This window comes from Heterodontus francisci, chromosome 18 (genome assembly GCF_036365525.1).
Source record: "Heterodontus francisci isolate sHetFra1 chromosome 18, sHetFra1.hap1, whole genome shotgun sequence".
Taxonomy (NCBI): domain Eukaryota; kingdom Metazoa; phylum Chordata; class Chondrichthyes; order Heterodontiformes; family Heterodontidae; genus Heterodontus; species Heterodontus francisci.
This window is the reverse complement of record NC_090388.1, coordinates 75,575,739-75,588,395: the sequence shown is the minus strand read 5'-3', so window position 1 is coordinate 75,588,395 and position 12,657 is coordinate 75,575,739. Positions and strand designations below refer to the sequence as shown.

Below are 12,657 nucleotides of genomic sequence, written 5' to 3'. Positions count from 1 at the left end.
TCCGGTCCAGAGTCCGCTCCATCGAGCAGGATGAGAAGTGCTCGCGTTACTTCTTCCAAAAGGTACACAGAGAGAGGCTCTGTTATCAGCAGCCTGAAGGAAGAAGATGGCTCGGTAACATCTTCGCAGTCCGACATACTAAGGATCAGCAAATCCTTTTATGCTGGGCTGTATGACGCGAAGCCCACAGACAGCAGAGCCTCCCAGTCCTTCCTGTCATCTATCACAGAGGTCTTAGAAGACAGCAGGAGGGAGAGACTGGACAAGCCGCTAACTCTGGACGAGCTGACAAAGGCTGTCGAGTCCTTCGAGACGAGTAAAATTCCCGGAAGCGACGGCTTACCAGTCGAGTTGTACTCGGCCCTGTGGGACTGGGTCAGCCCGGACCTGCTGGAAGTATACGAGAGTATGCTGCTGGCCGGCAGCATGTCAGAATCCATGAGGAAAGGCATCATCACCCTCATTTACAAGCGGAAAGGGGAGAGGGCAGAAATCAGAAATTGGCGGCCCATCTCACTGCTTAATGTTGACTACAAGATTCTGTCCAAAGTCATGCCAGTCGAGTCAAGTCTGCTCTGGAGTTGGTGATCCACCCCGATCAGACCTGTACTGTACCTGGCAGGAAGATCTCTGATAGTCTCGCGCTACTCAGGGATACGATCGCCTACGTACGGGACAGGAGGGTGGACACCTGCCTCATCAGCCTGGACCAGGAGAAGGCTTTTGACAGGATATTGCACACCTACATGATGGACGTGCTTTCCAAAATGGGGTTTGGGGAGGGAATCTGCAATTGGATCCAACTGCTCTACACGAACATCAGTAGCGCAGTCTCAATCAATGGGTGGGAATCGGAAAGTTTCCCCATCCAATCTGGAGTCAGACAGGGCTGTCCTCTCTCCCCGGTCTTGTTTGTTTGCTGTATCGAACCCTTTGCTGAGTCTATTAGGAAGGATGCGAGCATAAGAGGGGTGACAATCCCAGGCAGCAGAGGCACTCGGGTTAAAACCTCCCTGTACATGGATGACGTCGCCGTCTTCTGCTCGGATCCGCTGTCCGTGCGCAGACTGATGAGCATCAGCGACCAGTTCGAACTGGCTTCGGGAGCCAAAGTTAACCACAGCAAGAGCGAGGCCATGTTCTTTGGGAACTGGGCTGACCGATCCTTTGTCCCCTTCACCGTCAGGTCAGATTACCTGAAGGTGCTGAGGATATGGTTCGGAAGGGCCGGGGCGTGCACCAAAACCTGGGAGGAGCGAGTAGCCAGTGTACAACAAAAGTTGAGCATGTGGGGGCAGCGATCTCTCTCCGTTGTGGGTAAGAACCTGGTCATCAGGTGCGAGGCATGAACGTTGTTGCTGTACGTGGCGCAGGTCTGGCCCATACCCCACTCCTGCGCTGTGGCAGTCACCCGAGCCATTTTCCGCTTCATCTGGGGATCTAAAATGGACCGGGTCCGGAGGGACACGATGTTCAAATCTTTGGACAAGGGCGGGAAAAATGTACCCAACGTGGCTCTCATCCTGAGGACCACCTTCGTGTGTGGCTGCATCAAGCTGTGTGTAGACCACCAGTACGCAAACTCCAAGTGTCACTACTTGCTGAGGTTCTATCTGTCCCCAGTGTTGCGAAGGATGGGCCTGGTCACATTGCCGCGGAACGCTCCATGCAGTTGGGCTGTGCCGTACCACCTATCCTTCGTGGAGCAGTTTCTGTGGGAAAACACCTTTGACCACCGGTCCATCAGGCAGTGGTCTGCACGGAATGTCCTCAAGGCCCTACGGGAAAAGGAGATGGTGGATCCTGTCGGATGGTTCCCCGAGCAGACCGTCAAAGTCATTTGGCGGAATGCCTCATCACCAGAACTTTCAAACAAGCACCAAGACGTAGCTTGGCTGGTGGTGAAGAAGGGCCCTCCCCGTCAGATCCTTCATGCACACCCGAAGTCTCGCCCCCTCCGCACAATGCCCCCGCGGTGGCTGTGGTGGGGAAGAGACGGTTGCCCACTTCCTCCTGGAATGTGTCTTCGCAAAGCAGGTGTGGAAAGAGATGCAGTGGTTTTTGTCGAGGTTCATCCCAAGCAGCTCTGTAACACAGGAGTCGGTGCTCTATGGGCTGTTCCCAGGGACGCACACCGAGACAAACATCAACTGCTGCTGGAGGACTATCAATTCGGTGAAAGACGCCCTTTGGTCTGCCCGAAACTTGCTGGTCTTCCAGCGCAAAGACTTGTCCACCACCGAATGTTGCAGACTGGCACATTCCAAGGTCCAGGACTACATGCTGAGGGACGCACTAAAGCTTGGGGCAGCCGCAGCAAAGGCTCAATGGGGAAAGACCACAGTGTAAGGTCCCCCCACCAAGCTGAACAGAAGGGCTGGATCCATGGGAAACCCCTCGAACTGTATCGGGAAAATTTTGTGTGCTGCAAATGTAAAAATGTAATTGGCATGATAATGAAATGGAAGGGTTGTGAGGCAACTCACGTTTGTATAGAAGGAAACTGATCACCTTTGCACTGTTTGTATTTTTTGACTTGATGCTGTTTTAAACTGTTTGGGAATGTAATTTTTACAGATTTTTTATGAATAAAGTATATTTGGAAGTAAAGAAAAACTAGAGGTGGTGGAAATGGCAGTGGATGATCTGTTGAATATGGAGACTGGTGAGGTGGAAGGTGAGGACAAGGGAACCCTATAGTGGTTCTGGAAGGGAGGAGAAAGGGTGAGACCAGAAGTGCGGGAAATGTTTCGAACGTGTTCGAGGGACCTGTCAATCATGGGTGTGGCTATCCTTGGGGAGGGAAAAAGGAAGACATATTGAAAGCACTGGTGTGGAAGTTTGCAACATCAGAACAGATGCAACAGACATGGAGAAAGTGGGAGAATGGAATGGAGTCCTTACAGGAAGCAGAGATGGTGGTGGGAGATGGAGGTGTAGAGAGATTGGACGTCCAACAAATATTCATTATAAGCCCACTGATGCCTACAGCTATCTCGACTACCCTTCCTCACACCCTGCTTCACGCTTGTTAGCAGGCAATTTGACTGTGGAGGGTATCATAGCAAAGCCTGATTTTGTTCTTTGATGCACTTTTTCTAGCAGAAGTTGCCGGATAGCGATCGGAACATGTTAATCGCTATCCATTCATTGATTGCAGCTGGGTGAGGTGTTTGAGGACAAGGTCAGCTCACTTCTCTCAGTCCCTAGTCCAGTGACATTCAAGTGAATATTACCACTTCAGCAGTCGTCCTCTCTGAAATCGACATACATTGGAAATCAACATACATTGGGAATCCAACATGAGTGTGGCTCAGGCCCATAGATGTTTTTTTAAAAATGTGTTGTCATTGAGTGAAATAACCTGAGGGTACTCTTTCATAATTGGATACATTCATTAAGTAATCATCTGAAAAATCAATGTATTTTTAATTAGTTTTTTTCAATTGTTTACCGTGAGGTTTTATATTCTTCTTACTATAGGCCCTCTTTGAGCTTTAATTTCCGTCAGTTAAATTATGCAGTTTTCCATAACACACTAAAATAAATAGCAGGCTGTCATATTTTCTACAATCAGTGCCAGGCCTTTTGTAAAGTGATTCAAGTAAAGTGTTGATGTATTTTTCAGGAAATCATTTTTAGCTTTCCAATATCTGGCAATCCTTAGAACTGTATTTAAAATTGACCATTGTAAGCTAATCTTGGTATAACTCCATGACCACGACTGTGTTTTCATTTGTTTTTACGTGGACTTTCCATTTGTTAGAATAACCCATGCATGTAAGCATTTTCTTTGTCTTTTGTTGCTGATACAGATACAGTAGTAAAAGTAGTCAGCTAATTGAGGATGTTTAGTCTGTCATGCTTTCGAGCTGTCCTCTTTTAGAAGGAGCATCCCAACATTGAACAGCACCATTGTGAAAAGGTACAATGCTAGGCAAGATCATCTGATTTAATCATTCTATAGGAACTATGCTCATTCCCCAGCCTCACACGTCAAACACTAGTCAAAATCCCACCACATACTGCAAGTTGTTTAGCATGCTCTGTATTTTACAGTGCACCATTGTTACATTAAAAGTCTTTAGGAAGATTCGCTTCTGAGCTCTTGTACATATTTTGATTTAATTTGGATAGGATTGGTCTACAATGCCAGTTTGAATATTTTAAAGTTCAAGTTTTCCAGTAGAATTCAGCTATCTATTTCTTGCAGTAACTCGGTGTTTTGGAAGCTGAAAAACTGGAAGAATATTTGAAAATATTGAAACCTCACTTTCTCTTAAATATAGCAAGTCATCTCTGTTGAGGTGAAGATGCATCACTAGCCGATCATCTCTATAAAGCTCATTTGTAAGAAAGCTTTTCACCTTTCTCATCCTTGACATTGATAAACTTGGGTGAGGCAATTGGCATAACCATATTAGTTATTCTCAGACTACTCTGGATGAGTCCAGCCACTGCTATAAATTATTGAAATATTTCAGCTCCTGACTGTCAAATCCTTCTTCAGCCAATTAGACTTACACGCATGCGGTTGCCCAAAAATGGACAAAATGTATTTACGTACGACATACGTACGAACTAGAAGCAGGAGTAGGCTATTCGGCCCCTCGAACCTGCTCTGCCATTCAATAAGATAATGGCTACTCTGTTTGTGGACTCAACTCCACTTTCCTGCCTACCCCTGATACCCTTTGACTCCCTTATTTGTCAAGAATCTGTCTACCTCTGCCTTAAAAACATTCAATGACTCTGCCTCCACTGCTCTCTGGGGAAGAGAGTTCCACAGACTCACGACCCTCTGAGAGAAAAAATTTCTCCTCGTCTCTGTCTTAAATGGGAGACCCCTTATTTTTAAACTGTGCTTGCTAGTTTTTGTTTCTCCCACAAGGGGAAACATCCTTTCAACATCCACCCTGTTAAGTCCCCTCAGGATCTTGTATGTTTCAGTAAGATCACCTCTCATCCTTCTAAACTACATTTGTTGCAAACATTTTTCTTTTAGAATACAGGATTGCCAGTTTCAAATAAATCTGATGATGTTTATTGCTTCTGTCTTCATGTTTTTAGGCTTGTTGGGTTCTTCATTCATTTTGCAATCTGAAATTCACAAACGACCTCAACTTAAGAAATGCTGTTGAGTTGACGAAGAAAAGTTTAATTGAAGATAAAGAGATGCCGGTCAAAGTAGAAGCTGCCATAGCTCTGCAGACGCTTATAAGTAACCAAGATCAAGGTGAGTCGAAGAGAGATCTTGCACTGAAACGCTACCTGTAATTCATGCATTGTTCGGGCTTGTTGATATTATATGTTGTCTGGCACAGGTGGTAAGCCTGTCAGGTCTTTTACCAGGTATTTGGATTCCAAGCAAACATTTCTTAAATAAGTTCATTTCCAGTTGACTGTATAAACATTATTGGCACCTTGGATTGGCATTATGACAGTTTTGCTATGCTACTGCATCCAGTGCAGAAATACTTCGATGGAGATAGTTATGGGTCAGAGTAATGATACTGTTTGCTGTTGCTGAAGTTTAAAAGGACACAGCGTCTATTGATCCATTCACATGCCTGGTGCAGAGTACTTCATGAATAGAAAAACAGTCAGTATTGTTCTGTTTAGAATCAGCAGGCGCAAAATAAAATATCGTTATGTAATGGCGCCTGCCCTCTTGCTATCCTCTTTCACTATCAGCAACACTGAGTCGTGATGTTTCCTATGCTGCCGGGCCTGCCAAATTAGAACCGAATGGCATAAAAAGCAACAATGCTCACTGTCCTATCTCCTGGTCTCGTGCTGGCCATTCCATGTGCTAATTGGAGATGGGAGAGCAAAAGAGTACAGACAAGAACTGGACAGTTCTGATGAAGGGTCACTGATCTGAAACGTTAACTCTGCTTCTCTCCCCACAGATGCTGCCAGACCTGCTGAGTATTTCCAGCATTTCTTGTTTTTATTTCAGATTTCCAGCAGATGCAGTATTTTCCTTTTATTTAAGAACTGGACAGTAACGCGGCTGTTTACATGCATTTACACTGGGGGAATTGGATCAGTTCTCACCTTACAGATACATCATTGATAGCAGGCTGGGAGAACGGGACCAGTTGGAGAGCTGGATAGAAGTCTCAATATTGCTGGTTCTCTTGAACTATATATTTCAATTACACTGTGTTATATCTTTTACCTGAAAGAAGCTACAAATGTAGATCAAACAACAGCTCAGAAAACCTGCTGTACTGGGGACTGTCAGTTGGAAATATCCCTGTTGGATAGTATAGCTTGGCAGTCTAACTTCAGCTGGTTGCTGTTCATATAAGTAAGAATTGGAATCTTTCCACTCTTGACTACAAACCCAAGCCAAAAGTCAGTAATGTTCTCTTCTTTCAGTTTAACTTTCTTGTGGGAGAGTTGTGTAGGTTCTCAGTTGAGGCTGCTTTACCATGGAGAAGAAAAATAAATGATTAACCAGCGAAAGCACTGCTTACCCCACAATTCATTTTTCGCACTTGTATAGTGCAGTGCAGTGATAATTGAGGCTGTGGAGGATTGCACAGACTAGGTTGCCTTAATGGGAGAGAAATAGATATTTGGGGCATGGTAAGTGAAGACAAGAAACTAAGAAAACATTTTGCAGCTAATGCATTGATATTTTCTCCCCAGCTAAGGAATATATAAAGCCATCGGTTAGGTCAGTAATGCAAGAGCTGCTCCATGTTGTCCGAGAAACTGAAAATGACGATCTCACCAACGTCATTCAGAAGATGATATGCGAATACAGTGAAGAAATGACCACCATTGCTGTTGACATGACACAACATTTAGTAAGTATTTACCAGAGACTTGGATCTGTTTGTGACTTTGGCAGTTCAGTGACACTTTGCTTGAACGATTCTGTCTCTTAGAAGTGCTGGGGAAGGTGGAAGCTGTACCGTTGGGACTAGGATCTGCTAGGATGCTAGGATCAACGTTCTGGTGAATCGTATATTTACCAGGACGGTAGAGAGGCTTTAAACTAAATATTTGGGGGGTGGGTGGGGGTAGGGATCATGTGAGAGAAGATGTGGTAAATCAAAGGGAAGCAACGCAGTAATAGAACAGGCTAGCGATTTGGGTAATGATAACCAGAGTGTCACAGGAAGGGACAGAGCATACAAACGTAAGAGTGCACAACAGATAAGGCCAATGATTGGAGAAATGGTAAAAAGACAGAGCTAAAGGCTCTGTATCTGAATGCGTGCATCATTCATAACAAAAGGGATGAATTGTTAGCACAGATGGGAATAAATATGTATGACCTGATAGCCATTCCAGAGACGTGGTTGCAAGGTGACCAAGGCTGGGACCTGAATATTGAAGGGTATTCAACAATTCGAAAAGACAGGAAGGTAGGAAAAGGTGGTGGAGTAGCTTTGTTAATTAAGGATGACATTATTACAGTAGTGAGAAAAGACCTTGGCTCAGAAGAACAAGATGTAGAATCAGTTTCGATAGAGATAAGAAATAGGAAAGATAAGAAGTCACTTGTGACTTTATAGTTTGTGAGTTTATAGGCCCCCTAACAGTTGCTACACTGTAGAACAGAGTATACAGGAAGAAATAAATGGGGCATGTAAGAAAGGTACCACAATAGTCATGGGTGATTTTAATCTACATGTAGATTGGGTGAATTAGATTGGCAAAGGTAGCCTGGAAAATTAGTTCATAGAGTGTATTCGGGACAATTTCTTAGAGCAGTACGTTCTGGAGCCAACCAGGGAGCAAGCTGTTCTCAACCTGCAATGAGACAGGATTAGTCTATAACCTCATGGTAAAGGAGCCTGTAGGCGACAGCGATCATAACATACTAGAATTTCACATTCAGTTTGAAGGGGAGAAGTCTGGGTCTAAGACTAATATTTTAAACCTAAATAAAGGTAATTCCAAGGGTATGAAGGCAAAACTAGCTAAAGTGAACTGGGAAACTAGGTTAAAAGGTAGGGGAGTAGAGATGCAATGGCAAACCTTTAAGGAGATATTTAATAATTTTCACCAAAGATTTATCCCAGTAAGAAAGAAAGATTCTTTGAGAAGGATGCATCATCTGTGGCTAAATAAGGAAGTTAAAGCCAGTATCAAGTTGAAAGAAACACTACAAATTTGCAAAGATTAGTGGTAGGTTAGAAGATTAGACAGACTTTAAGAACCAACAAAGAATGACAGAAAAAAATGAGGGAGAAAGTTGAGTATGAGAGAAAACTAGCTAGTAATATAAAAACAGATAGTAAGGGTTTCTACAAGTATTTAAATAGTAAGAGTAACTGTAGCTAGTGCGGAGGCGTTTCAGGTATTTTGTGTCTGTTTTCACTGTAGAAGACTAAGAAAACCACCCAAAGATACTTGAAAATCAAGAGGTAAAAGGGAGGGAGGAACTTAAAACAATCACCATCACGAGGGAAAAGGTGCTGAGAAAACTATTAGACCTAAAGGCTGACAAGTTCCCAGGACCAGATGGCCTGCATCCATGGGTTTTAAAATAAGTGGCTGCAGAGATAGTAGAGGCTTTGGTTATAATCTTCAAAAATTCCTTTAATTCTGGAAGGGTCCCAGCGGATTGGAAAATAGCAAATGTAACCCTTTTATTCAAGAATGGAGGAAGACAAAGCAGGAAACTATAGGCCAATTAGTCTAACATCTGTCATAGGGAAATTGCTAGAAAGCATTATTAAGCATGTTATAGCAGGATACTTAGAAAATTATAATGGGATCAGACAGAGTCAACATGGTTTTGTGAAAGGAAAATAGTGTTTAACGAATTAATTAGAGTTCTTTGAGGAAGTAACACGCAAGGTGGATAAAGGGGAACGTGTAGATATGGTGTACTTGGCTTTCCAAGAGGCATTTGATAAGGTGCCACATCAAAGGTTATTACACAAGATAGGAGGACATGGTATCGGGGTAACATATTAGCATGGATAAAGGACTGGATAGCTAACAGGAAGCAGAGAGTAGGGATAAATGGGTCTTTTCGAGTTGGCAAGCTGTAACTAGTGGAGTGCCACAGGGATCAGTGCTGGGACCTCAACTATTTACAGTTTATAATCAATGACTTGGATGAAGGGACCGAATGTATGGCAGCTAAATTTGCCAATGACACCAAGATCGGAAGGAAAGTAATTTGTCAAGAGGAGGTAAAGAGCCTACAAAGGGATATAGATAGGTTAAGTGAGTGGGCAAAAATTTGGCAGATGGAGTATAACATGGGAAAATGTGAACGAACTTGTCCATTTTGGCAGGAAGAATAGAAAAGCTGTATACTATTTAAATGGGGAAAGATTGCAGAATTTGGTGGTACAGAGGGATCTGGGTGTCCTGGTGCATGAATCACAAAAGGTTAGTATGCAGGTACAGCAAGTAATTAGGAAGGCAAATGGAATGTCGGCATTTATTGCAAGGGGAATTGAGTATAAAAGTAAGAAAGTCTTATTGCAGCTGTACTGGACTTTGGTGAGACCACATCTGGAGTACTGTGTGCAGTTTTTGTCTCATTTGAAAAAGGATATAATTGCATTGGAAGCAGTTCAGAGAAGGTTCACTCTAATAACTTCAGGGATGAAGAAAGGTTGAACAGGTTGGGCCTATACCCGTTGGAGTTTAGAAGAAAATGAGAGGTAATCTTAATGAAACATATAAGACCCTGAGGGGACTTGATAAGAGTGGATACCAGGGACATGTTTCCCCTTGAGACAAGAACTAGGGGGCATAGTTTAAGAATAAGAGGTCTCCCTTTTAAGACAGAGATGAAGAGAATTTTTTTTTCTCAAAGGGTCGTTCATCTTTGGAATTCTCTTCCCCAGAAAGCAGTGGAGGCTGGGTCATTGAATTTACTCAAGGCTGAATTCGATAGATTTTTGATAGACAAGGGAGTCAAGGGTTATGGGGGCCAGACAGGAAAGTGAAGTTGAGACCACAACCAGATTAGCCATGATTTTATCGAATGGCAGAGCAGGCTCAAAGGGCTGAATGGCTTACTCCTGCTTGCAAGTCCTATATCCTATCAGTGCACAGTAGTGTTCTGCCTTGGCTCAGTGGTAGCACTCTGGCCTCTGAGCTGAAGGTTGTGGGCTGAAGTCTCACTGCAGAGACTTGAGCACATAATCTAGACTGACGCTCCCTGTGCAGTACTGAGGGAATACTGCATGATCAGAGATGTTGTCTTTCGAATGAGCATTAAATCAAGGACCCGTTTGCTCTCTCGGGTGGACATAAAAGATCCATTGGTACGATTTCAAAGAAGAGCAAGGGAGTTCTCCCCAGTGTCCTGACCAATATTTATCCCACCAGTAACATCATTTTTTAAAAAGGAAAAAGCAGGTTGTCCAGTCATCATCTCATTGCTGTTCATGGGAGATTGCTGTGTGCCCAATGGCTGCTGTACTTCCTACAATATAGCAGTGACTACACTTCAGAAGTACTTCTTTGGCTGTAAAGTGCTTTGGGACATCCAGAGGTTGTGAAAGGCGCTATATAAAGGGAAGTTTTTTTGTTCATGTTTATTTTGAATTCCATTGCAGCTGTCTTGCATGCATGTTTGCTCACAATTGTCCAATATTTCATGAGTGAAATGCATGTAGGGCAAGTAGCTGAGATATTCTCCCATCTTTACCATTTTCCTTGTTTCTCTTTATTAACTCTGATTCTCTTACCTTTTCTACAAACTTCTCCCTCCAAAATTAGTATGCCACCCTACCCTGTTTCTCTAGGCTTCAATTCCCACAGACTATTTGTTGGTAGTTGAAGAATAAGATTGACCACTTTTAAGTGGTGCTCTTTTAGTGCTGCGTTCCACTGTTGTAGATCAAAATGGTTGTGCATGTGAGTTGCAGTGCCCACATACTGCAGAATCTGAGTGACGAAAATATGAAGTTATTCAAACAAGGAAATGCCTGCCTTCCAACTAAATTGTATGAGTAAAAGCATTGATATCAGTTGTGATGAGGCCTGCAGCTACGGTCGCTTCACCTTCCCAGATAAAAGGTTCTATAACATAACATTATGGGGCAATAATTGGTTTTAAATTTTCCAGTAATGCAGCCGTGTTATGAATAGTCCTTGTATAAACCCTGTTGCCATATTAAATTAAAAGTAGCCTATTCTTTTTTTTCTTTTGGGCCTCCTTATCTCGAGAGACAATGGATATGCGCCAGGAGGTGGTCAGTGGTTTGTGAAGCAGCGCCTGGAGTGGCTATAAAGGCCAATTCTGGAGTGACAGGCTCTTCCACAGGTGCTGCAGAGAAATTTGTTTGTCGGGGCTGTTGCACAGTTGGCTCTCCCCTTGCGCCTCTGTCTTTTTTCCTGCCAACTACTAAGTCTCTTCGACTCGCCACAATTTAGCCCTGTCTTTATGGCTGCCCGCCAGCTCTGGCGAATGCTGGCAACTGACTCCCACGACTTGTGATCAATGTCACACGATTTCATGTCGCGTTTGCAGACGTCTTTATAGCGGAGACATGGACGGCCGGTGGGTCTGATACCAGTGGCGAGCTCGCTGTACAATGTGTCTTTGGGGATCCTGCCATCTTCCATGCGGCTCACATGGCCAAGTCATCTCAAGCGCCGCTGACTCAGTAGTGTGTATAAGCTGGGGGTGTTGGCCGCTTCAAGGACTTCTGTGTTGGAGATATAGTCCTGCCACCTGATGCCAAGTATTCTCCGAAGGCAGCGAAGATGGAATGAATTGAGACGTCGCTCTTGGCTGGCATACGTTGTCCAGGCCTCGCTGCCATAGAGCAAGGTACTGAGGACACAGGCCTGATACACTCGGACTTTTGTGTTCCGTGTCAGTGCGCCATTTTCCCACACTCTCTTGGCCAGTCTGGACATAGCAGTGGAAGCCTTACCCATGCGCTTGTTGATTTCTGCATCTAGAGACAGGTTACTGGTGATAGTTGAGCCTAGGTAGGTGAACTCTTGAACCACTTCCAGAGCGTGGTCGCCAATATTGATGGATGGAGCATTTCTGACGTCCTGTCCCATGATGTTCGTTTTCTTGAGGCTGATGGTTAGGCCAAATTCATTGCAGGCAGACGCAAACCTGTCGATGAGACTCTGCAGGCACTCTTCAGTGTGAGATGTTAAAGCAGCATCGTCAGCAAAGAGGAGTTCTCTGATGAGGACTTTCCGTACTTTGGACTTCGCTCTTAGACGGGCAAGGTTGAACAGCCTGCCCCCTGATCTTGTGTGGAGGAAAATTCCTTCTTCAGAAGATTTGAACGCATGTGAAAGCAGCAGGGAGAAGAAAATCCCAAAAAGTGTGGGTGCGAGAACACAGCCCTGTTTCACACCACTCAGGATAGGAAAGGGCTCTGATGAGGAGCCACCATGTTGAATTGTGCCTTTCATATTGTCATGGAATGAGGTGATGATACTTAGTAGCTTTGGTGGACATCCGATCTTTTCTAGTAGTCTGAAGAGACCACGTCTGCTGACGAGGTCAAAGGCTTTGGTGAGATCAATGAAAGCAATGTAGAGGGGCATCTGTTGTTCACGGCATTTCTCCTGTATCTGACGAAGGGAGAACAGCATGTCAATGGTCGATCTCTCTGCACGAAAGCCACACTGTGCCTCAGGGTAGACGCGCTCGGCCAGCTTCTGGAGCCTGTTCAGAGCGACTCGAGCAAA

The 12,657-nt window shown here is 44.2% G+C and overlaps 1 protein-coding gene across 4 annotated transcripts in view; it reads left to right on the top strand.

Annotated features, from left to right (window-relative positions):
• ipo8 (importin 8) overlaps positions 1 to 12,657 on the top strand; it is a 236,565-nt gene that overhangs the window by 175,093 nt on the left and 48,815 nt on the right. For all 4 annotated transcript variants that reach the window (XM_068051011.1, XM_068051009.1, XM_068051008.1 and 1 more), the window contains 2 exons: positions 5,071 to 5,236; positions 6,661 to 6,821. In XM_068051011.1, the coding sequence (XP_067907112.1) occupies positions 5,071 to 5,236; positions 6,661 to 6,821 (327 nt within the window). The remainder of the gene's footprint in view (positions 1 to 5,070; positions 5,237 to 6,660; positions 6,822 to 12,657) is intronic.